Source organism: Cupressus sempervirens, chromosome 5 (genome assembly GCF_028749045.1).
Source record: "Cupressus sempervirens isolate cs-2001-9-10 chromosome 5, ASM2874904v1, whole genome shotgun sequence".
Classification (NCBI taxonomy): domain Eukaryota; kingdom Viridiplantae; phylum Streptophyta; class Pinopsida; order Cupressales; family Cupressaceae; genus Cupressus; species Cupressus sempervirens.
The window spans coordinates 181,635,927-181,662,298 of record NC_143122.1 but is presented as its reverse complement, the minus strand read 5'-3'; the positions used below and the strand labels follow the sequence as shown (position 1 = coordinate 181,662,298).

The window sequence follows — 26,372 nt, the reverse complement described above, 5'->3', positions numbered from 1 at the left end:
TTATGTGGTTAGACCAGTAAGCGTGTTTGTGCATTTAGAGGTTTGCATTGTTGCGAAAGTTGTTAAGGATATTTATGTGTTTTTGGGTTTTCAGGCTTTTTAATTGATTTATTTTAATTTCTGGCAGCTTTGCCATAGATGAATTCCTATTTATAGGAATAGGCTGTTTTCGTTTGGGTCGATTCGAGGTCTAACTAGGTTGGCTGGTTATTTGCCCTAATCGATTATTCACTTGAAAAGTGAATAAATATCCAAAGAGGAATTTAATTCCTCACTTCTCACTTTTGAATTAGAAAGTTGGAGAGTAAAACCCAAAATCCTCTTTATGAGGATTTACTGTTTTGTTTGTTGTGGGAGCTACGGGTGTGGGATCGTCGCGAGGTTGAGCTCGTTGGATCCAGCTCGAAGAAACTTTGGATTTTCGCAATTTTTGGCCACTTTTGACGACGTTTTATTTTATGGTTCAGATTCCCATTTTTCCCTTTTGGCTGTGAGGTAGGGCTTTCTTGTTTTATTGTTTCTGCTCCGTTTCTGCTTCTATTTTTGGTAGCTGTTTGTTTGGAGGCTGAGAACTAGTGTTCCCCTCCGTTTCTGTATGTTAGTTCTACCCGGTTGGGCGGGTATGAACATTTCCCTATTTTTCAGGATGAGGGTTAGGGGTTTTGCACCGTTATGCTAGCCGTTTTTGCATACGGTGTCCAATTCCATTTATTTTTGGATTTTTGGAGTTTTTGTGCCCAAAGGTCAAATGGGTTTGAATTTTTAAGTTTTCTTAAATTTTGAGATTTTTATCTCATTTTGCGTGCCACCCTGTTTTCTCAAGTTTTCTTGGCACAATGTGGGTTGTGGACCTTGATGATCTGTTTGGATATCAGTCAAACCACTATTGTGCTTTTATGTTGCATTGGTATGCATGTTGCATTTGTACTCTCGATGTTGTGTTTGGTTGAGTGATTTTATACCTGTTGTTATTGTTTCTTTTAGAGCTTTGCTTTTGTTTCATGAATGCTAGGATTCGTGTAGAATCCATAATCTCGAATTGAGGCCGGTTAAGTGAGTTCATGATGTTTGGTCTTGTTACATCATTAGGATTTGTGTAGAATCCATACTCTCAAATTGAGGCCAGTTGAGTGATTACATGATGTATGATTTTATTGGCTTTGGGATTCATGTAGAATCCGTCCTTCCCATGTTGCTTTTAGTTGGGTTTTTTTCCCCTTGCATTATGTTCTCATCCTGTCCTTATGTTTTGATCTTCGTGATGGTGGTGCACCACACACGAGTACGTGCGTGTACATTTGTCGGGTGACTTGCGAGGCCCGATCTTCCATGGTACTTCTGGAAGTTATGATCATTGGGGTTGGGATGGGAGTATGCATGCCCACGGGCACTTGTTGTAGGATGAGCATGGGTAGGGTAGGGTAGCATATGGAGGGGGCTTTTATCTCGCAGCCTAGTGATCTTCCATGGTACTTCTGGAAGTTATGATCATTGGGGTTGGGATGGGAGTATGCATGCCCACGGGCACTTGTTGTAGAATGAGCATGGGTAGGGTAGGGTAGCATATGGAGGGGGCTTCTATCTCGCAGCCTGGTGACCTTAGTCCCATAGGGTTGGCGGAGGATAGGAAGTTTTAAATAAGTGCTAATCAAAGAAAATGTGTGACTGGTAATAAAACTTAAGATAATAAAATGTGTGTGCGGGGCCCTCTGTTGAGGAGTTGAAACGCACGATCCGAGCTTGGGCTTGTCAATGCCAAGTGACTCTCCATGATGTCAACCCCTACTTAGTAGCCTATTGAGTGTTTGACCAGGACCTGTACTCCTTGCATTGTCTTAGGTTCTTGGTTACATCCATCATAATGTCTAGCGTGAGTGTTAGCCTTGGATGTTGTGCTTTATGTGTGTTTGTGGTTGGATCTTTATCTCCATCAGCACGGCAGGTGTGGACCTACGAGTTCCACGTGGTTGGGAGGCGTAGCTACCTTCACCACTGCTAGGGATCGGTGTACAGAGACAGTCTTTTGTCCTAGTGCAACCGTTGCTGGATGTTTTCACTTGGTACTTCGGTTCTGGAGTATGCTTTCTTGTGATTTATGCTTTCATTTGAATGCTTGGATATCATGTTTAGATTATGTTAGTTTATTTGACACATTCCCATATTATGATGTTTAGCATATGATTAGATGATGTGAATTGTTGTAGTAGCATATTTGTTGCTTATTGTTGTTTAGGATGTGATAGGCGATGTTATCTATTGTAGGATTATCTTATGCTTTTCCTCTAACATGTTAGATTTCTTTATGCTTATATTGTTGCATGTTGTAGTAGTGATGTCCCTATTACAGCAGTACAGATGATCTGGTCAGTGGCTTGGGATGTTACGCGCGGGGGATGACTAGGACCCACGATGGTCTTATGATGCTATTGACGGTTGAGAGGAACCACGTACTTAGTTTGTTTGTTCAGTTCATTGTGATGTTGCTTATGTTCACTGTGATGTTGCTTTTAGTATGTTCTTTTTTGTTGTAGTTTTAGATGGATAGATGTATCTCCTTCTTGTTCTTGGCATCTTGTTGTTTATGCACTCAAGTGTTCACTCCTCGATCTATGTGGATCCGATATCCTTGGTGTGGAGGTTCTAGCTCTGTTTGGCTTAACGTTCTTCCTTTGTAGTCTTCTTGTCTTTTCTTGGGCGACCATGTGTCAGCATGGTGCGATACAATAAAGTGTTGCACGTCCATTTGAACTCTATCATGCACACCCTGAATGTGTCGCACGCCTCTTGGAGTTTTGTCGTGCAATACTGTGAAGTATTGCACTCCCTTAGAAGAAATGTCATACGATACACTTCCAGTATTGCACACCCTTTGGAGAAGTATCGCCCAACCCCTGATTGTGTTGCCCTCCTTCTGGAGAAATGTCGTACGACACTGGTGAAGTATCGCATAGTGCTGATAAAGTGTCGCACGATTTTTATGAAACTTGCGTGGGTGGGCAGCGGGCACTTTTCGGTCGGAGTTGAACTTTTCAGGGATGGTTCGGGGTACCCTCTTAGGTGTTCTTCAATCCCTTAGTGTTGCTTTTTGTTTTCTGTTGTGTGTGTTTCTGTAGTCAGTCTCTTGGGGTTTAAAATATATCGTTTAAGTATAAGTTCTTATACTTAAGATATATTTTTATATATGCGATGAATCTTTTGAGATAGGTTTCAGACCTCTCAGAGACAAGTTAAGGATTCTAAGAAATTTCAGGGGTTTAGAAATCCAGACTTAGCCAATTTTCAAGGCTTCAAGATTTCAGGCTTAGCCAAATTTTAGGTTTCTACATTCTACCCCAACTTGGTGTTTTGTTGATGAGTGGTCGTTCCTTGAGCTTTCATCTGGTTTGTGGTGGTTGTTGGCTTTTGTTCATGTGTGTCAGTTTGGTAGTGGCGTCGGAGATCTGTTGGTTGCCAGGATTGTGGTGAAGTCTTCCGTTGCGATCTTTGTGATCCTTGTATGATGTTGTCATGTGCATTCATACTTATAATTTTTTTTTTCTTGGCTTGTATTGAATCCTTGTTCCAAGGATCTCCAAGTGGGGCATTACATAACAAGGATTTTTGGATGCTAAATTTTTGGATTTACACAAAATTTCAAAAAATTGGGGCTGACAAGTATCAAGGAAACACTCCTGAACAGAATTTAGAATCTAAAGAAAACGATCCAATGTTGGGGATTGAGTCTGAAGAAGAGATAAGAGGCACTGTTATTGCTATTTTGGGGCACCTAAGTACTTTTCTTTGAGAGTATGGGGAGTATCGTAGGGTCACAAGATGATATTGTTGATTGATTGTGGGGTCACTCATGATTTTAAAGACCTTGACAGAGATTTCAATATAGGCCTTCCATAGTAGAGTTGAGGTCACATAATGTAAGGGCTGAAAATAAGTTAGAACAATCACAATTCATTCGCAATATTACCTAATTAAGTACCATGGTGGTTGCAATATTGTTTCCCTTTAGTTGAAATCCTTTTTCAACTTCTTCCATAAAAGATATTCCTTTAAATTGTGCCAGCTTGCAACTATTCATGATTGGTAACAATTGTTCTACTGTCGTATCCCTTGAATAACTACACCCTTTAAATGTTATTGTATTTTAATCAATTAGAGTGTTATTAAACACTTATGTTATACTTATACAATAATAATTACAATTATTTTAATAGTATATTAAAATAAAAAAATTGCTTCCAGGATCGACTTAGTCTATAATAAATAACAATGATAAAACTAAATAATTTTGGGGTCAACGTAGACTACCAATTTCCCAGCAACAAGTATAAACTTTGTTTTGAGCACCATTATGATTTATGCTTTTGTATGTCAAATTTTTTCTGTTGCAAATCAACATTTGCTCAAAGATGGGGACCCCCTTATGGAAAGAGATTGTGTGGTAAGGATGAAACCCTTCACCCACCATTCTAATTTACACTCAATTTCAAACATTTGGGTTGCTTTACTTTTCAATTGTCTTTCAAAGTTCAAACACTGGCCCGATTTTATCGGTAGATTGGGCTACATCTAGGAACAAACATCTAGTGGTGAAACTATTTGAACAAACCCCTTTCTTGGGTGATCTTTGCGTTCTCTACCATTCCTATCATTGCATAGAAGAAGATCAAAGGAGGCTTCAATTGTGAGGTGACATCAACAATCAATAAAGAACGAATTTTCTTCTAGAGTTAGATCTGTAGGGATGGAAGGTTGACCACAACAGTTGGTAGATAGTCATTTACATGGATCAAAAAAAGAGTTTTAATTTTGATTATTGAGTGTCATATTTTTTTCCTAGGCTGATGTTACACTGCCAGCAAGGACTCCTAGAGTAATATGGTCCATCTACATATACATATTCACTATCATTAAGAACACCATTACCAATAAGGAACAAATGAGGACTCAAGAGATTTGTTAACGAACCAAAAAATACTTGTTAGAAACATACGCAATAGTAATTAATGGAATAAAATAGAAAAATCTTTTTAAAAAAATTACAAATATATCAAAATCAAACAAGGGCTCTGTTGGAGCTAGAGTCCCTACCTCTTGATTTGTTAATGAAATGGTAAGTTATTGATTTCAAGTTATTCTTTTTAGTTTAATTCATGCGTCTTGATTTGATATATTTACAATCTAATTTAATATATTTATACTATATAATTTTTTTTTAATAAATATAGTCACATTTTAATTTTTTGAGAAAACTAAAATAAATAAATTATTATAATTAGTTGTATGATTGAACCATTTAAGTATATATTTTATTATTATAAAATTTAAATTAGATTTATTATTTAAAGAGAGATGTGACTTTAAAATTTAGGATAGTTTTTTTTACCTATCTCATTTTTTTAGTCTCAATTTATATTACATATTATCATTTTTACTACTTCAATTACACCTAAACTTTTTTTTGACACTTTGTTTATTTCATTCAAAATCAAAAATATTTTATTGTAATTTCGATTTAAATCAACTTCATGCAAAGAATCAGAGTTTTATTAGTCTAATTTCGCTATCCCACTCCGCCCATCTCTTGGTAAGTGCAATCTACTACACTGTACACTGCAAACATACATATCACATGAAGTAATGCAGATCAAGATCCCAGTGCCGTAGCAAACTAGGGAAATCGCAACAAACAACTATTTAATTAATTCAATCAATTTATTCTAAACACAAATGTTAATTTGAAAATATTTGAAATTTATTGGAGTTTGCCAGGGACTTATTAATTATTACAAATCTACAATAGACATCAATCCATTAAGATTCAGTTTAAGTACTTCCTCTGTTCGATCCTTTGTCAAACTGGTCATTAATTTCATATTTATAGTCTATGCCTGTCCCTTCAAATTAATCTGTCTTAGCATACTTGAGACAGTCTCAAATTAGAGCTTTCTTTTTCTTTTCTCCCTGCAACTTCTAGCATCTATTTGTATCACTGTGAAATTATTTTGTGGAGACTGAGAAAATTGAATGTTCTTTCCACTCTATAGAAGTCCTCTGTTTTTCTTTTCTATTTTCTGTTGGCAGATTCTTCTTCAGTAGGTGTAGATTTTTTTCCTTTTTTAATGGTGGTCTTTTCACCTTGCACATACCCACGCCTTCTTCTCACGCTTTCTTCTTATACTTTCTTCTTTTATTATAGACTTTATCTTGCAAGAACTCAAAGTAATGAACAAAACTTATTTTATCTGAGTGTACCACTTGTGAATAGATAATTGTGTCAACTAAAATAAGCCTATATTATAAACTTCATCACATAATTGTTGAAAAGATATAGTTATATTTATCTATATATCATTATCTTTTTAAAGCAATCGAGAACCCCATCAAGAGTATATTTCAAAGATATATTGATATTTAACAATATATTATTATCCTTTTAAATCAATTGAAAAATGATCCTCAAAATCATAATTTCACCATTATAGTAATAATTAGTAAAAAAGATTTCAAAAATTGTAAACGTCCCCCAACTACTTATTTGTTAACTTTATATTTATTAATATTTAGACTTAATCTTAATTAAAATATATATTTTATTGTACACTTAATCACATAAACACTTTAAAAGTATAGATTCTTAACAATATCTTATTATCTTCTTAACCCTACAGAAATTGTTATGAGTATACGAAATTCACCATATCAACAATATAAGTAGATGGAAATTCAACTGTCGTTTCTTCCATGCGCTGTAAACTCTGTGCTCAATGCACAGGCATCATTCTGAATTCTTATTAATAATATTTAAGATAATATAAATATCTAATAAATTTGTTCATGTAAATATATTATCTTTAAATTGTTTAGTGACTATATTATATATTGGCTTCTAATTAAAACTCAACAGGTACATGCTTTTGATGGCCAATTTTGTTATTTGGCTAGATGGGTTTTAATTACTCTCCTGGTAGTGTAGCTGATTGTTTACAACATATTTTTTATTAGAGACGGTGGAAATGCCATTTTTAAATTTATGCTCTTATTTTTTCTAGTAAACATTAATTGCTCCTTAAAATACACCTGCAATGTTTCCTGCTAGGCACACCTGTTATTACAGAATTTTTGCTTGGTTGGATTGAATATTTAGATAAGCCCACATTATAAATAATCAACATCATTCTTATCACGTATAGATCATGCCAGCTTGTGTGAAGAACTGTGGAATTAAACTAACGGTGCTAGAGACTAGTTCTATTTAATAATAGCAGGAGAATGCAAAAATCTGAAATAGAGAAGTTTTGTGGAAGATAATTTGGTATTAGCATTGTATGCTATTATTGATGCAGCATTGAGGGCTTAAAAGATAAAGAGTTACTATGGAGGTAGAATATTTGAACCTGTGATGACAGCTAAACAGTCCATGTTAAAGTTATTGAAATGGCGAAATCTTTTTTCCTTTGCCGCTTAAGTAAGTAGAATATATCTTGATAAACGTCTTCTTTAAGAAAAAGTAATAGCAAAACTCAGAGAACAAATTTGTAGATTGAAAAAATGAGCAATTGCAAATGATATAATACTTTGAAAATTAATATAAATAATAAATTCAAAAACGAAATAGCTAAATTCAGAATTTAAAAAAACTTGGGAGATAAATATACAGAGACAATTCTCAGAATTGCTTGGCCATGTTAGAGCCTCAACAAATTCCTGATTAGGCTAATTAGTTTCAGGGCAGGTGGAAGATTGATCTATGTAAAATATTGAAACATAATTGTCAATATCTTTGTTCAGATGTAAATTGCAGCCAGTATAAGAAACCATCTTTCACAGGCAGTTTTGATGTGAATTGTAAGATTAAGGGCAAGAAATGTTGCTGACATCAACCCTACATAGCTAATTATTACCCATCTGAATATCTCCAATGGAATGACTGACAAGCACTGCAATCAGTATCACAATATTTATATTAGTACTTCAGAGTTAAATTTGATGGTAAAAAGACATCAAATCAAGCTAGTAAAAACTATTGAAATCAAGGTAGTAAAAACTAGACATCTTTGACTTTACTAGAAGGAACATGGAATACTGACTGAAGCAGGGATAAATACAAAGAGAGAATAGCCATAGAAGCACCAGAGTTGTAGAATGTCTGATAAGGGTTTGAAGCCAGGTGAATGTGCTTATAATACATTGATTGGAGCGCTCTATTTGGAAAATAAGATTGATGAGGCTCTCCGTGTTAGAAGTACAATGCTTGAAAATGGCTTGTCTAGAGATGCCATTACTTATAGCACTTTGATTCATGCTTACTGCAATCAGGGAAATGTACAGAAGCCCTTGGAATTTTATTTGGGACTCTTAGCATAGGGTTTGAAGCCTACTGTTTCTACGTATGCTCCACTGATTAATGGGCTCTGCAAAGAAGGCAAAATGAAGACTGCAATGCGAATGTTTAATAAAATGAAGAAGATGGGTTTGGCTCCTTTTTGTTGCACTCATGATGATATTATTATCGGGCATTGTGGACAAGGTGATATCGTTGAAGCAATGAGTGCATTTAATAGAATGTTGGAAGATGGGTTGAAACCAAGTGAAATGACATCAGATTGAAACCTTAGGACCATAACATTAACAAGTTAACAGAAGGCCTCAGATTATACCAAACTAAAGCAAATGACAATAAGTAGGCTTAAATCCAAGCTTCTAAGTCATTCCAACATCCTTACAGCCGTTGCCATTTAAAGGAGGCATTTTAGGGTATATTCATCTATTTTTTGCAAGCCGAAGCTGAATGCAACCATCTGATAAATGACTCGACAAAACGACTCACACTTTTACTTTCCATGAAATGAAATAATGAAACAAGAATATAACCATCCACTACAAACCACATTTCATGTTGGCAAGGGGAAGATTTATTTTGAAATAGAGTCAGCATCATAATTCAAGCAATTGGACTCTGTAATGTGGTAGGGTTTGAGTGAAAGCAAAAAAAAAAAAAGACTCAATAAAGGGCATGGAGCAGCACATTTACAACAATGGAGGGCTTAAAATAACTAAAAGTCACCAGTGCTTACATAAAGCTGAAAAGCAACTGTTATAGTGACTAATAAGGTATCTATCATAGCATGAATCTTTCGAAGAACCATTATTCTTCTGCTCTTGTGCATTATTTGCTGCTGTTTCCTCGTTTTCTTCGTCATTGCTGTGGCTAGCCTATATATCATCCTCTGCCTTAGATCCTTCCAGATTGCCTTGCAAAAACCTCGAAAACTTTACTCCCCTCTAGAAATAATGCCCGCTGAGCTTTCACACTGATGCGTACAGAGAAAAAATCCAGTAGAAGTGTCTCCGTATGTAACTTAAACTAATAAATAAACATATGAGAAATTGAAAAGATGATGCTAGCAAACCTAAGACAACCTGCAAACCATATCCATGATAGCAACCATCCCCCACCAAAACATGGAAAAGGATTAGGGGAAAAATCATTAAAAAAAAGACCCAAAAACGACCAGGTAGCAGAGAAGTATCACACGCAACAACTTTTAACTCATCACACATGGAAAACGGATTTGACAAACAAAGCATAGCAGCCATGTATAGTTACCTGCAAAACTGCAAAACCAGTAATCGATGGCAGAATACAAAATAAAATGTTACGTACCAACAATCGGTCAAATATACTTGCTTTGCCTAACAAATTGCAACATATTAATCGTTAATGCCAAATTTTCGAGAATTACTTCCACAACAAGATGCATTTAACATTACAGTTTAATTAGGAGATGGTTGTAATATTCCTCCAATCCACGTCAATGTAGAAATATGATGGTACACCTCAACAAAAAAGCATTTAAAATTACATTTTAATTCAATGAACGTGGCCACTTTCATTTAAATCACATTAATTTTAATAGATCCTCAACATTAATATTAATCAATTATTAATGCTATATTTTAGGAAATGGCCAATTTCATAGTTATAAAAATTAAATCATGTCACTTTCAATAAATGGGTAAACAAAAAAATATTAATCAATTTTTCATTTTAAATTCTTTAAAACCACTAGCAAATTTTTTTATAATTAATTTAAAAATAGCATTAAAATATATAAATTCTTATTTTGAGACTAAACATTTCACATTCATTATGTTTTAAGATGTTTCCAAAAAAAATACTAAGATGAAGTAGGCGAAAACTACAGTCTCCTCGGACTAATAATAAATAAATTTGTTATAGTGTTAAACATTCATTCTACGAAGACGAGGTTGATGAGCACGTTGTCAGTTTTCAAGTACTCCATCATAAATTGTAGGGCACTAAGCGATAAGCGAGCCTAGAATATGGCACGTAATGCCCCACATAATGCCTCGAAACAAATGAATTCACATGTACATTTTTAAGCTTTTTCAAAGATTGCTTTCTTACGCATGCAGAAATTTTGGCGTTCTCTTCATAAATACTCGGCAAGCCAAACATTGAGAAGTAATTATTATTCCGGGTTCTGAGCAACTACTTCAATCTATGATGATCTAATGAACGAATAGACATTTCTTCGATTAATCAGATCGCCGTCCCATGTTCAGGAAATTCATATAAATATGTGATTTGGGAAGCCTTTAAAGAAATCGATTGAAACCCACATGATGGATCTGCTTCAAAATATCAAGAAAGAAAAAGAAATACCTGAGACGGATTCCCAGTGGTATGAAGAAAAACCTAAAAACATAAGCGTGTTTAAAGCCTGCCAGAGGTGCACTGCAGGATGCAGATTAAAGTCAGCCAAAGGTTTAAAACACTCACATGTGCCTTCTTTTTGCACCTTCATTAACTCAATCAACAGAAAAGTTCTGGTATGTTTACTCTCTTTTATTATCTACATGCATTTATACAGTTGTGTTAAAAAAACAATCAATCTGTGGCTTTGAAATCTACATTTGTCTGCAAGCTTTCCTGTCTTTGTCTTTTTTGAGGTGATTGATTTTTATTTTGTTAAGCCAAAGTCATGGACAAGCTGTGTCTGAACTCTGAATGGAGCAGTTGCATGCGTATTATTGTGATACAATTTTTTCAGACGAATTTTTAGTATGCATTTTTTTAATTTTAAAAATAAGTACAGCGGTAAGAATTTATGAAATCTTAAGTGGTTGCAAGATATAAGTAGTATAGGTCATTACTGGCTCTAAGAGTTCCTAATTGCAGTCAAATACAAAAGACAAAAAAAGGTTCAATTATAACCCAATTTCTTTGACTGAAATGAAAAATCGAAATTAAACAAAAATATTGCTAACCCAGTTGCTAAAATGGGAGAAATAATTGTTTCATGTTGGAACAAATGCAGTTGATTTATTGACCGTTCCTTGGAAATGGTTCCTCGTTTGAATTAAAAATTTCTGCAATTTGAAGAGAGGAGCTGTTCAATGATGGCCCAACTGTCTCAACTGAAATGGACCAAAAATAAAAAGAATTCAAGAATGACCCAATTAGCTGCGTTTGGAAAAGGAAACTGTTCCATGTTAACGAAAGTTCAGCTGGTTGAGAAGTCTTTAAAGATCATACAGCTATACAAGGGAATAAACAGACGAAAGTATACACTAGTTTATGGTTACAGGTTTTAGCCCAGCTGCCATAAATTGGCATGCACTTTAATTTTTATTCTTTCTCTCCAGATAGATATAGTGCTAAGCCAAGAATTGTCTTATTGGGTATACTGTGAACTCTTATCTTTGTGAGACAGCTTGTTTTAATTTGTTAGACAAACACCATGAATAATCACCGAGTGTTCTTTTATAAAATTCGGATGTGTGGCATGTGATTGGACTGTTATAGATGACTTGAGATACAGGATTGATTCTTACGAAAGGGAACATCTCGATGGATCAGCTGTATTTTAATTTCATTTTAGGAATCTTCTTGTCGGAATGCCTTTTAACTACGGTCACTTCTTCGTTGTGTTTCTTTGCTTTCACATAACCCCATCTGACGGTACGGTGCCTTTCCATGCCATTGTAAATCCTCCTTAGCGTGCTCACTTCCCTATATTTCTTTGTTTACAAATGACTCATTTGGGGTTTTATGGAAATATGACGATTCCCAGTCTCCTGAATTTGGCAATGCTCTGTCTCAGAAGTCGCCTATGAACTCAAATTACCAGATCACAGTGGGCCACTTGTGCAATCTAATGAAGTTATATTAATGTCTAGAAATGACAAAAGTAGGTGACTTGAAAGGTCAATTGTATGTTTATCCAGGATATACATATTCACATCTTGGAATTCAAGTGGATTAACCCAAGTATTTGTCAAACAAGCTAACACCCAAGTATCAGTAAGTATTATTGTCTTGAGTTTTAACAAATTTTGACCTGTTTCACATTGAGCAAGTTGAATGATTTATCATTCAGAGCACTAATTTGCTGAATGAAATAAATATATGTACCTAAGAGACAACAGGACCACTATATCTTGTGCTCTGATCTTAGTAAGAACAGGACCAAAATCTAAAATTTGTATTTTTTTAATTTCTATTTCCCGATCTACTTAATCATAATGTGAAGAAAAGGCTTCTGTTGCATTTACATTTCATGAAATTCAATAAATTTGGATTTATTAAGAAAACCATGAAAGTTATTTCAGGCTTTTGAAGCCTTAAAGTCTTAAATTAATGAAAAATAATAAGAATTCAGGACTCGTGAAAATGGTCAATGATTGGGGTTCTTCAAATCAATTAGTGAGCCTCCCCTACAAAAATGATTTGATTCTAGTGGTTTTACTTTGGTGCTTGGGTGACATCATCATAAGAAAATGCTGCAACTGCCAATTGTTAAGGAATCTATTTTAATCAGGGATACATGGTGATCCTTTTCCACACCTCTGCTCCCCTTCCCCACTGTTATCTTGTGAATAGGAGAGTTTCATAGGCCATCTTCTGGGCATCCCCCATCATCTAGAGAAACTGGAGATGGGCCCCCTCATTTTTCACTTAAAAACAGACAAAAAAATGCATGAGTTGCCTACAAATTGTCCTACTTCCCTTATAAAACCCTTGCCGTTTTATATTGCTACTCACAACTGCAACAATCATTTTTGTAATTGCAAAGAAATTGAAGACGAAGGAAAAAAAAGGAAAGGAGTATGCATAGTTTATAACCAGCTACCCTTGAATATTTACATTGCTTACTAAAATGAAAATGATGCATTGAAAACATGTATTTGGAGCACACCTTGCTTGATGCTAAATATGAATCGTGATAATTTTTTTTTAAATTTCAAGAACGGCACCAAAGGCACCTCAATAAAGTAGGATACAATAGTTTGCTTGATATATAAATTCTTTCCAAGCACTATGCAATTGGGATCATATGCTGATGAAATTTTATTCCCATCGTGATCTCAACTTGGAAATGTGTTAATTTTATGCTCATGAAAAGAGAATCTCAGATTCTCAGCTAGTATTCTTAAGCTTTTTAGTTCTGTGGAATAAAATGTTCAATTTTTCTATTTCTTCTGCTAAAACTAGCGGTCATTGTAATTAATAAGCATACATGATCTTGTGTCCTGAAATATTCTTATTAAACCTACAGAGGCACCTCAAGAAAGTTGGATACAATAGTTTGCTTGATATTTTGATTCTTTCCAAACAAAATACAATAGGGATCATATGCTGATGAACTTTATTCCCATTGTGATCTCAACATTGAAACGTGGGAATCTTATGCTCATGAAAAGTGAATCTCAGATTGTTAGCTAGTGCCCTTAAGCTTTTTTAGACTTTAGTTCTGCATACTAATAAATTGGGGATGCCCTATGTTCAATGGTTTCTATTTCTTCTGCTAAAGCCAGGTGTCATTGTAATTAATACGTATACATGATTCTGTGTCCTGAATTTTTTTTATCAAACCTACCATGTACCTAATTAAAGACATGATACTTCCACGGTCCATATGAATGATTGAAAGAAATTCTGGTTATAGCTATATAAATGTTTTTGAATAAATTCTGGCCTGATATTCTAGATCTTTATGAAATGTAATATTTTAGAAGCATTTAAGCTTTACACTTGAATTTCATCTTCCACACACACACACACACACACTCTCTCTCTCTCTCTCTCTGTTGTCTCCTACTGCATGTCATACCATCCCCAAAACATGTCATACCATCCCCAAAACCCTATGGAAAATAGATTTAAATCCATACCAATGATTTCTATTAAATCAAGGAATCTCATGTAGTGTGATGTCCTATTTATGTATTTCACAAATATCGTGATTTTTTTAATGAATTTTATTCAGTGTAACACGCGGATGTCTCCCCCCCCCACCAAAAAAAAAAATAGCTGTCTCGAAGACGGGTACTCAGCGGGGTGGGGGGATGTCGTTCTGGTATCTCCAATGATGCCACCAGTTTGTTGCAGTTGTGGCAGAGATTGGGGGATGTCTCGGTGTTCCCGGAGGGGATAGGGGGACAGGAATGTATCCTTCGACCCCTCTAGGAGACAGTCGGGCGTCCCCTGTGCAAACAAAAAAATAAAGTTTGTTTAAAAAAACATTTTTTCAATATCCTATTGGTCGTTTATGATGAGATACTCATACTTTTGATATCTATGACTATTAATATTTAATATTTATATAATAGAAGTTAGAACTCTTCCATCTGCTGATTCGAGTATTTTTATATTTTTATATTTATTGTTCAATGTTTAATGTTCCCTTCATGTTCAATGGTCAATGCAATGTTCAAGTATTTAAGTTTTAGTAAATTAGTATTTTACATCATTATGTCTTATATTGTTATACATCTTTTCATAACTAGCATTTTATGTACCACATGTATAGTATATAGTATATACACCCCTCTCCCATCCCCCCCTCCCCTTCCATCCTCAAATTGAGGCTCCTTTGTGTCCCCTGCCTGGAAACCTGTCCCCATGTACTGATGTCCCCCCGCTCCTAGGGTGGTAACTATGATTTTATTATTTTTAGGTAATCATGTGATAAACAATATTCTACCACTTCTAAGAAATCACCTCAAAGCTCAATGGAATCATGCAAGGATGTGCAACTTCAAAACACACACACACACACACACTAGATCGAAGTTAAAATAAGCCTTATAACATTAACTTTAACTACCGTAGTAGATCTGGTCACAAACTTGACTGGAAATGAATGATATGGACTCAAGTACATTAGTAGATCCAGATCACAAATGAATATAGCAATCTTGAACATTGTTCATCTAAAAGTCTGATCATTAATTCTCAACAAATCTGATTATGAAATTTTGGAAATATCAAAGTAACAATAAATGAAGCTAGAAAAGGGACAGTGAAATATTGTGATATGGTGACCCAGCAGGGATTGATGGCTTGAAAATGAATGAGAAACATCTGTAATTAACTCTCCAACAGTCCTCGTGGATCTGATTTGAACACTGAATGATTCCACTTCCCAAAATGATCAAGAAGTCCTCCATGGGACAACATTGGACAGCTGACCTTGCAAGAGGTGCAACAGCTAGAAAGGAGACAAAACATCCTCCAAAAGAAATAATCCAAGTCTTCAAAAATTCCAATACAATCTTGAGTCTGACTATAAAATGTAGCCTCCAAAAATAATGTTGGGTGACCTAAAATATTCTTATTTTTTGATAAAACACTGTAGCAGCAACATTAAATCCTCAAAATTCTCAAATCTTTATCAAATCACTGTAGTGACACTGCAGCAAAAACACATACTCCTTTAAAATGATGAAAACATTCAACAAACCGTGGTAGTGATACTGCGATGAACTAGAAAGTGTCTTCAACTCCTCAATGTATCAGCACAAGTGTGATCCTGATTGGAATCACTCAAAATGGGAAACAAGAGTTATAATCTTTGATCCTAACTCTGGAATCCAAGAGGGTTTTTGTACTTTCAAATCTTGCACAAAATGGAGAGTTTTCATTCTTGGCTGCCCTAGATTGAACAAATTGCTCAAGTTTGAAAACTGGATGCAAAATGATAACATGAATAATTCCTCAATACATATAGGCACCTCCTTGATAAACCTTTAAATGGAATAATATATTAAGTTGCCCTAAAACTTGTCAATTATTATGGTCAACTTAAATAATATTATTAATTATTTTAATAAGAAAAAGGAGTCATAATAGTCCATCCTCCTCAAAATTGCTCGCCTATAAGCAATTGCTAACCTAAACGATGAATCTTGTTGTAATACTCCTAATGTTTAGATCCTTAAACTATCAAATGAAATAATTTCTGCCAAAAATACCAAGAAAGCTCGGATACTCAAATACCAGTGCCAATATTATGAATCAAGCTATAGAATCTAGGATTCTAGATGTTTCTATCATGTGGGACAATTTAGACCACCCAATACAACATCTCGCCCTTTCCATCCCCCTTAGTGATTGCAGGCAATCTTTACAACCTAGGAAACAATCACCACATTTGTGTTGCCCTCTCATTTCTTCTCTTGTGATGGGGAATTTTGGACACTTATTTGAGCTTCATGATCCAACCTGTAAGCTCCTCCAACATCTTCAAAGGGATTTCAATGTAGACCTTCCAAAATAGATTTCAAGTCACATTACGTAAGGGCTGAAAATAAGTTAGGAGTTAGAACAGTTACAATTCACTTTTAATTTTACCCAATTAAGTACTATGGTGGCTTCAATGATGATTCCCATTGGTTTAAACTTAAATCCCCTTAAATGTTCCCTTAAATTGTGACAGCTTGAAGCTGCTCGTGATTGGAAACAATTGTTCCAGTGTTATGACCCTTGTGCCACTACACTGTTATTAAGTGTTATTTTATTTTATTTCATAAGAGTGTTTCAAACGCTACTATAATAATTTAATTATAACAATAGTATAAATTTTTTTTAAAATAATAAAATAAAAGAAAGAAACAAATTAGTTTTAGGGATGACCTAGTTTTAGTTTTAAGTATTAATATTAAATAATGAAGATATCTTTATTTGGGGCTGACTCAGACTCCCAACATCCAATTAACCAGTATGGAAATCTTTGTTTTAAGCACCATATTGATGTATACTTTTGTATGTCAAAATTTTTAGTTGCAAATCAACATCTGCTCAAAGACAGACGAAACCTCTGTGAAGAGAGAGATTGTGTGATGAGGATGAAATCCTTCACCCACCATTACTATTTACATTCAGTTCCAGACTCTAGGACCAATCTAATTTTCAATTGCTGTTCAAATACAGGCCTAATTTTACCTGTATATCAGGCTGTATCTGAGTATAGGCCTGGACACCGACAAACTCCTTTTATAGGCATTATCTGCAATCTCTTCCATTCCTATTATCATCTGGAAGAAGATCAAAGGGAGGCTTCCTCTGCTGGGTGATATCTACAACAGTCATTAAAGAACACGTTTACTTCTAGATTCAGATTTGCAGGGCTGGAAGGAATCACTGCAGATGCCAGATCTTGTCATTTAAAGAGATCAAATATAAGTCTTTCACTTTGATTGTTGAGTGTCATATTTTTACTCTGGGCTGATATCACATTACTAGAAAGAATTAGTAGTGTAATCTGACCCACAAAAATGGGATTATATCGGTGAGTTGTAGGACTTGACAATCCAATTATGAATCTTTAACAGAAACACTTATAAATTGTATTGTTTCCGACAAGGCATTTTAATGGCTGAATGTTATTCTATGTTTGCAAATTGTTAGTCCGTTGAAGCTTATTTAAGTAGCGCTATTATTAATTTATTAATGATATCCTAATAAATCAAAGCAGTCTGCAATGATTTAGACAACCATTAAAGTTGTAAATATTTGTATTGCTCGTGCATTTTGGATCAGTCAATAAATTCTAGGTACATAAGATTGGTATCAGGTGAGTTGTCCTGCCATCATGAGGGTGCTTCGGGTTGATTGAATTGAGTTAAAGGTACCAGCTTTCCATAGAGAGAGAAGAAAATTAAGTTGCTGAATTGGGAGTGGGAGTGGGTATGAAACCCCAGTACAGAAGGATTTCTTTTTGGGAGTTGGGTACATTCATACAAATACATGCACACATACATACATTCATACATGCATGTATGTATGCATGCATGCATGCAGCTAAAAATAAAATTAAGTTTAGAATGTCATATACCAATACATATGCTAAGCAAAACCATTACAAATATCAAATTTTAGAATATACCATTCTAATTTAAATTCAGGTTTCTGTATCAACAAGATCAAGCCAGAATCTCATGATAGATAAATTTAGAGTTCACTAATCAGAAGTATAGGTCTTAAAAATACCTAAAAGATCAAAATAGAATCACCACACATTTCATCATTTAAAAAAACAAATCCCAGATGTGTACCCACAGGAGATTTGTTCCAGAATCCAAATGCAGTACATTTCAGAAAAGTCCTCTGATTCAGCAACATAGGAAGAAATGATACAGGCAGCCTCACAATAGATTGGAGTGAGAATTAGATGAAAATGTAGGAAAAATGGCAGATCGGGATGGGGAATGGAGAGCCTCTTGCAGATACAACAACAAATAGCACAAACGTAGGAACCAATGGCCGAATAACAGGAGAAAACCACACAACTACGACTTCAAATGTTGGAAAACATAAATAATTCCAACAATTTCATCAGATTTGCCCACAATAATGGAGTAGACAGCAGGAACTCAAATTAGGATTGATTTGAAAATCATAAACAGCAGGGTTCCTACACCCACACCCCTCATTCTTGCCCAGGTTTGAGGTGACACAAGAAGGGGAAGAGGTCAATCCAGGAGAAAATGATTTTAATGCTTGTCTGCAAAGAACTTCTAGGTTTCTTGTCAAATATGTTCTCTATTATATCAAAGAAAAGTGACTTTTTAAATTGGGAACAAGTCATGTATCCAACAACTAAGGGAAGACTCTAGCAAAAGGAGAAAATTCATCTGATAAATTTTCTCTTGAATTGAATGTTTCCCTTCTCCGAGTCATTTCATTGACTTGATCAAGCTTCCAGCATTATGAGAATTGGTGAAGTAGTATAAAGTAAATGTTGCAGAATTGCTATTCACCGGCGAGGCCTCAAGCATTGAAACTTCCTTCAAAATAAGTTTACCATCCTGTCTCACATAATTATCGGATTCCACTAACAACAGACCGGTAATCTCAATCTTGGTTCCTCTACTTTTAAACCTCACTTACCTCAATTTTACTAATAGGTTTTTAATCACACCATCTCATCAGCCTAAGTGGATCCACACGTTGAAGAGTAGCAAATTCACTGAATTAATTGAACCATTACCATCTGCACCATCTTGAGAGCCTTTGAGTTGCCCCGTGTGAAAGAAGTACCAATTTTCTCAAAATACATTGATAACATTTATGACATTGGCATTTTTGAAGAGTTCTCAATTTTAGGATCAATAACGAAGAAATCCAGACAAGGCCCCCCCCCATGACAGATTTTGAAAATGATAAAGGTAAAGGTGATGGTGAAATTCAAGATCCACAAAAGAAGAATGCATATCCACTCTTGGCAACCATGTGTTTTTGATCTTCCTACTATATTAAAATCCATTGAGGAATTAACATTAGCTTCTTCTACTTAGTTAAATTGTTGAGTCATCACCATCTCCATCAATCTGTCAAGATGTTTTTGCAAAAGCAATATGTTGATTTCACGTCCTTGCCAAATCATTTTGAGTTCATTCTGAAATCATTTAATTTCATTCCTTGTATAACATCTCTCTGAGCAGTTTATTTCCAACTGTAGCATCTAACAAAAATATTCTTTTTACAATACTTTTGGGACTGTCCTCATACAGTTTAAAAGAATCCCAATTTAGCACAGGCAATGGCAAATGGTAGTGCAGGTTGTGGAATGGCTTTACACAGACTGATTTTGCATTTGTTTTAAATTTTCTAAAGCCTTTTCAACAGATCATTTTCTGTATGTTTCACAACCATTGAATTTCATGATGCAACGTTCAACTGGGATATTCTTTCAAATGGTTCAAGTACCTTGTTTGTGCTTTCATATTTTGCAGCCTTGCCCTTGAAATCTGCATTCCCAATTATAATTTCTGGAGAAAACCTGGTATGTTTATGATTTTATGAATGTCCATAACTTTGTGTGTATCCTTCAATTATTGCAATCCATGTAGCCACATTTAAGGCAGCATGTCTAACAATTCATGCCCTTATTCATGCTTCACATTTTGTATGCATGTTACTGGAGCACTCCAACTATAATAATCGACAAAAGTCTCTCCACCAAAAAGCTTTTAGAAATGTCGATAATCCGTTCTGAAGTTTTCATAATTTGTATAATTGCCTACATGAGCAGAAATGGATTATGAACAATTGCTGCAAAACATGGTTTCACCCTTGCTATTTGCATTTGTTTTAATTTTTGAAAGCCTTTCCAAAAACTCCATTTTCTGAATTTCTTTGTCTTCTGCAATCATTTCATTTTGTTTCTTGTGGTGACATCCCTTGAGGCACTCTTTCAAACAATTTGGGCGATTTATTTATGATTTCACACTCTACATAATTGTTACTTTGAATGCTCCCAAAACAATGAGGACGTTGAGAAAGGTTGCAGAATTCGACATTTTTCCTATCATTTGTACTTGGTTGAAACTTGCTAAGGCCTTTTTAACAAACGTATCCGATGCATATCTCAAATTCACCACTTCCCATGAGATGACATTTCTTTGAGGTATTTTGTTAAACAGTTCGGATGCCAAGTCCGGGCTTCTCTATTCACAAGGTCGCATTTCTCCAAGGCATAGCATCAAAAAGTTCTTGTGCCAAGTCTGCACTCCCATGATTTGAAAGCATGTTAAAAATTTGTGTATTTTGAATAGTTTATAACTTATAAGCCAGTTGTCAGATGGAAAATGTTTGCATTGAGCAAGTTTCTTGTCAAAACCCCAGAAAATCTGAACAATACCGAGCATTGTTGTAGTCACTGGATCAGAAAACTCTCCACCAGGAGAACAGCTCCAACTATTGTTACACTACCTGTGTGGTCTAGACTTCCCAAGCATTTAGCTATAACAGCCCTTTCTTAGAAAGAAGCTGTGATGTCTCCCCTCAGAAATAGAATTTAATAATATATAATTAAATAATAATAATAAGAATTTTATAAATAAAATATTAATATTAAAATAATAATTATAAATATGTAAAAGATAGTGTGATAAGTGACTAATAAAATTTAATCATTGTTATGAGGAGGATCAGTTAGCAAGAGTTGTGTCCCATCTTTTATGAAGGGTTGCAATCCTTTCTTATAGCAATATATAAGAAGATGTTATCCATCATTCAAGTCATCACAGAATAGGAAAGGAAAATAATTATTTATATCTGATATTTAGAATACATATTAACAGTGGCTGCTAAAAGAGGATTCATTAATTAAATGGCTGGCAAGTATCATATGACAGCATAGTGATGTGCTGTAATTTATCTATAAATCAATGATGAATTGCAGAGTATTCTATCTACATCCTATTAGGATCAGAGATCCTTATATATATTCAAGATATATAAATTAAAATTGTGTAGAAAAGTTATATTTCAATCCTATTACTATTTGATTAATAGAAGGGAAGTTTGTGATGTTGCCAAGAGGAGGGGCTTGTATAAATCCAAGCAAATGGATCTTATCCCAGGAGAGGGTAGGGATCAGCTCTCTATAAGCCTTCGTGATACGGACTTGGACCTATAAACTTTGGGGGAATCCATTGTTGGTTTCTAGGCGACTTGGATAACACCTACACCTTACATCCTTGATTTGAAATAGTAATAAGGTTGGATATGAGTGTTAAAGATTGCTTAAATCTAATAAGATAAATAAATAATCCTATCAAGGAATACCCCAATTCAAACCCTAATTGAGAAATTTAGGATAAATTAAGTATAAGTCCCAACTAGGGACATTATAAAAGTGAATTGTGCTCTCGGATATGTTGGATATCAACTATCTGTTCGCATTTCAGCCAAATGTCCTGGCGTTTCATGAAGAGCTTCCACATACCTAGTAGTGGAGTTTGCCATATACTGACATTGTATCCCTTGCTACAAAAGCATTCAGCCAAAGTGATACTTGTATAAATTAAAGCCTCATGAGAAGCCACCAGCATGTTTGAGGTATTTGCAACAAGTGTAGTCCTTTTCATCATAGATTCCTCACGTCCATTAGGTAAGGTCATTGTCAGTTGAGAAAAATCCATTAGGACCTCAACCATCTCATCTCCTCTCTCACCACAACTGCTGATATGCAAACAAAAATAAAAGAACCTGATATTGTAAACAAAAATCATAAATCTATCTAGTATCTAGTATGATGATGATACTGTCATCTACTCCACAAGGTCGTGATCATCCATCTCAAGGTCTTTGACTATCATGCTCTCCAAAAAATCATTAGTCTCCATGTTGGATTTCATGTTATTATCTAAACAAAATTTTAAATATTTCTAATTATTACTGGTCGGGTTGGATTGTGGAATTAAAAAAATAAATTAAAAGTGTTTCTAATGTTTTTTAATTTATTAAAATATTAAAATGATTAAATCATTTAAATTGTCATGGGTTTTAATTTTTGCATTAAAAATTATTAAAATGTGGGCCAAAAATGCATAAAATAATTTAAGATTATATTTTACATTTATTTTTTTATCAGGAGACTTTGGGGAGACTTCACTTTTTGGATTCACAAACTCTAGGAGACTTCATTATGAACTCTCCAACCTTTTTTGAGGTCTTGGGAGACATGTCTCCTAGGGGGAAGACAAGTTTCCCCGTAACACAAATTACTATAGATCCATCAATTCAAGTCTCTTTCTTTAAACCTCTTTGAAAAACAGTAATGTGTGGTTTTAAAGAGAGACTAAGAATGCTCATATTTTCAGCATTCATAACCTTATGGGTTTCATATGCTCAAAAACACTTTGTGAGCAGTCACAACTTAATTAGCTATGAGTGCTCAAATTTTGAGCATCTTAAACTTGGTTTGGTTGTGAATGCTCTTTTTTTTAGCATTTCTAACTTTTTAAGTAAGAAATTTTAGTATTTTGAGTGCTTTATGAGAGAGAGCACAACTTGAGGAGTTTTTAGTTGTTTTTCTTGGAAGAGGGCTCGTTTTGAAGGTAAATTAAGGAATATTAAAATAATTAAAATTATATTTAAAAAATAACTTTAATTATTTATCATAGGTTTAAAATTTGATCCAATACAAACTTGTGAAAAAACCAAAATAAAAACAAAGCGCTCTTAAAAGAGATTGAAAATCATTGGGTCATGATGAATGTACAACTAACAAGGATTTTTGGATGCTGAATTTCTGGATTTACACAAAATTTCAAAAAATTGGGCTGACAAGAATCAGGGCAACACTCCTGAAGAGGATTCAGAATCTGAAGAAAATGATCCTATGGTGGGGATTGAGTCTGAAGAAGAGATAAGAGGCACTGTTACTGCTGTTTTGGGGCACCTAGGTACTTTTCTTTGAGAGTTTGGGGAGTATCGTAGGGTCACAAGATGATATTGTTGATTGATTGAGGGGTCACTCATGGGTCACTCATGATTTTAAAGACCTTGAAAGAGACTTCAATATAGGCCTTCCATAGTAGAGTTCAAGTCACATAATGTAAGGGCTGAAAATAAGTTAGAACAATCACAATTCATTTGCAATATTACCTAATTAAGTACCATGGTGGCTGCAATGTTGTTTCCCTTTAGTTGAAATCCTTTAACTTCTTCCATAAAAGATATTCTGTTAAATTGTGCCAGCTTGCAACTATTCATGATCGGTAACAATTGTTCTACTGTCATATCCCCTGAATAACTACACCCTTTAAATGCTATTGTATTTTAATCAATTAGAGTGTTATTAAACATTTATGTTATAATTATACAATAATAATACCAATTATTTCAATAGTATATTAAAATAGAAAAAATTGCTTCCAGGACCGACTTAGTCTATAATAAATAACAATGATAAAACTAAATAATTTTGGGGTCAACACAGACTACCAATTTCCCAGCAGCAAGTATAAACTTTGTTTTGAGCGCCATTATGATTTATGCTTTTGTATGTCAAAATTTTTTCTGTTGCAAATCAACATTTGCTCAAAGATGGGGACCCCCCTATGGAGAGAGATTGTGTGGTAAGGATGAAACCCTTCACCCACCATTCTTATTTACGCTCAATTTCAAACATTAGGGTTGCTTTAATTTTCAATTGTCTTTCAAAGTTCAAACACTGGCCTGATTTTACCAATAGATCGGGCTACATCTAGGAACAGACATCTAGTGGTGAAACTATTTGAACAAACCCCTTTCTTGGGTGATCTCTGCGTTCTCTACCATTCCTATCATTGCACAGAAGAAGATCAAAGGAGGCTTCAATTGTGGGGTGACATCAACAATCAATAAAGAACAAATTTTTATCTAGAGTCGGATCTGTAGGGATGGAAGGTTGACCACAGCAGCTGGCAGATATTCATTTACATGGATCAAATAAAGAGCTTTCATTTTGATCATTGAGTGTCATATTTTTTTCCTAGGCCGATCTTACACTGCTAGCAAGGACTCCTAGAGTAATATGACCCATCTAAATGGAACTATAGCAGTAAGAAGTAAGAACCAAACAATCCAAACATGAATCTTTACCAACAGCACTTATAAATTCCATTGTTTCCAACAAGGCATTTTATTCTGTAAATTATATTCTATGTTTCCAAATTGTTAATCCATTGAAGTTTATTTGAGTGTTGCTCTTATTAATGATAGTCTAACAGATTTAGTAATTTTCAATGGTCGGGACAAACATCAAAGTCCTAGATATTTGTATTGTTCATGCATTTTGGACTATCATAAACCCCAGGTACATCACATCCAGAAACATGCCAATGATAGAATAGCAGGAAGCTCTATTTTTCCTTACAAAAATGAAAGGTACAAACAGTACAAGGACTAAAAAAACTCTATTAGCAAATATAAATGGTAACACCTTCCTTCTTGTGATTAGAAATCCCTACAATACTAATTATATTGAAGTGGTGCAAAAGTTGAAGATCAAATCTATCAGATTTCCATAATCTATAAGAATGCTAATGTAGTTTCTGGATTTGATTTTGTAAGAATTTTTAACATCAACATTTCGCATCACATTCCGTGATCCATCATTAGGATGCAAGAGAGTAATAGGAGAACAAAGATGATGGATCACAGAGTGTGATCCAAATTGTTGATGTTCAAAATTCTCACACAGCCGAATTGAGAAACCACGGGAGCAAGGTTAAAGATGATTATGACAGCAGCACATGGCTACCCCAAGTGTATTCCCTCCTTCCTTGGGTGGTAGGAGATCATCAATATTGGCCCTCCCCAATCCTTGTGGGTAATTATTTGCAAAATGCCCCGATTTTGATGATACCTCACCATACTTACTGTTGACATTTCATTCTCCTGTTGCAGCCCGTCAGTGAATAGTTTTTGCATGCCGTGGAGTCAATGTTTGTGAAATTTGCTCATTCACTAGAGATTTTTGATGCATTATTCCCTGTGTCTAACCTCTCAGGCAGTCTATTCAAGCACCTAGCAACTTTGCAATTAATCATTCTAGTAACTCTACTGACATGCACCCATTTTCTCTAGATAGAGCAGATCTGATTGCCTGTTTAAAACTTTGTTTAAAATAACTAGCTTCCTTTATGCTTCAATATGTCAGGATAGTATAAGTAGCATGTCCTCCTTTAGCGAGAATGCAAATATCATATCACCTTACCATAAATAACAGGCTAGAGGTGCTACGTGTTTTACTTCATGCAGCCATGGTACAACATATTGTCTACACTCCTAGTGCTTACCTCCCATCCACTCCTACTCATCCTTGTTGTCTACCTAGCCATGCTTATCATCAACTCCAGTAGGCCTACCCTATTTCCAACAAGCATGCTTATTCTCCCACTTTGCTACAGAACAGGGATGACTTAGAAAGCATTAGCATCAAATATATATGATTATATATCCAACAATAGTTTAAGGCTATTGGCAATGGACAGAGGTATGATTTGCCATATGAGGAGGTTTCAATCAAGCCTATCTTCATTAGCAAGAAATGGAGGCACAAAGGCATTGTCATGGAGAGTGCCTTGCAAGATAGATTCTTGCTAAAGAGGAACAAATTAGACTGTTAGAAGCTAGGCAGAAGCAACTCATGCATGACGCTGGATCAGCTCCCCAATTTCCTCATTTGAGAGTACAAAGTTTCAAGGGCCTTTGGCCCTTGCAAGAATCTGTACTTGTGTAGACTTAGTTTGTCATTCCACAAGAACGAATCTCTTACAGATCAATTCCTCAA

General features: G+C 34.9%; 1 protein-coding gene across 1 annotated transcript in view; it reads left to right on the top strand.

The window, feature by feature from the left end:
• The first annotated feature begins 10,249 nt into the window (after positions 1-10,249).
• Positions 10,250-26,372, top strand: part of LOC149555013 (B3 domain-containing protein At3g06220-like) — a 56,392-nt gene continuing 40,269 nt past the window's right edge. The window contains exon 1 of the mRNA XM_089829044.1: positions 10,250-10,851. Within this exon, the coding sequence (XP_089685170.1) occupies positions 10,642-10,851 (210 nt within the window). The 5' untranslated portion in view covers positions 10,250-10,641. The remainder of the gene's footprint in view (positions 10,852-26,372) is intronic.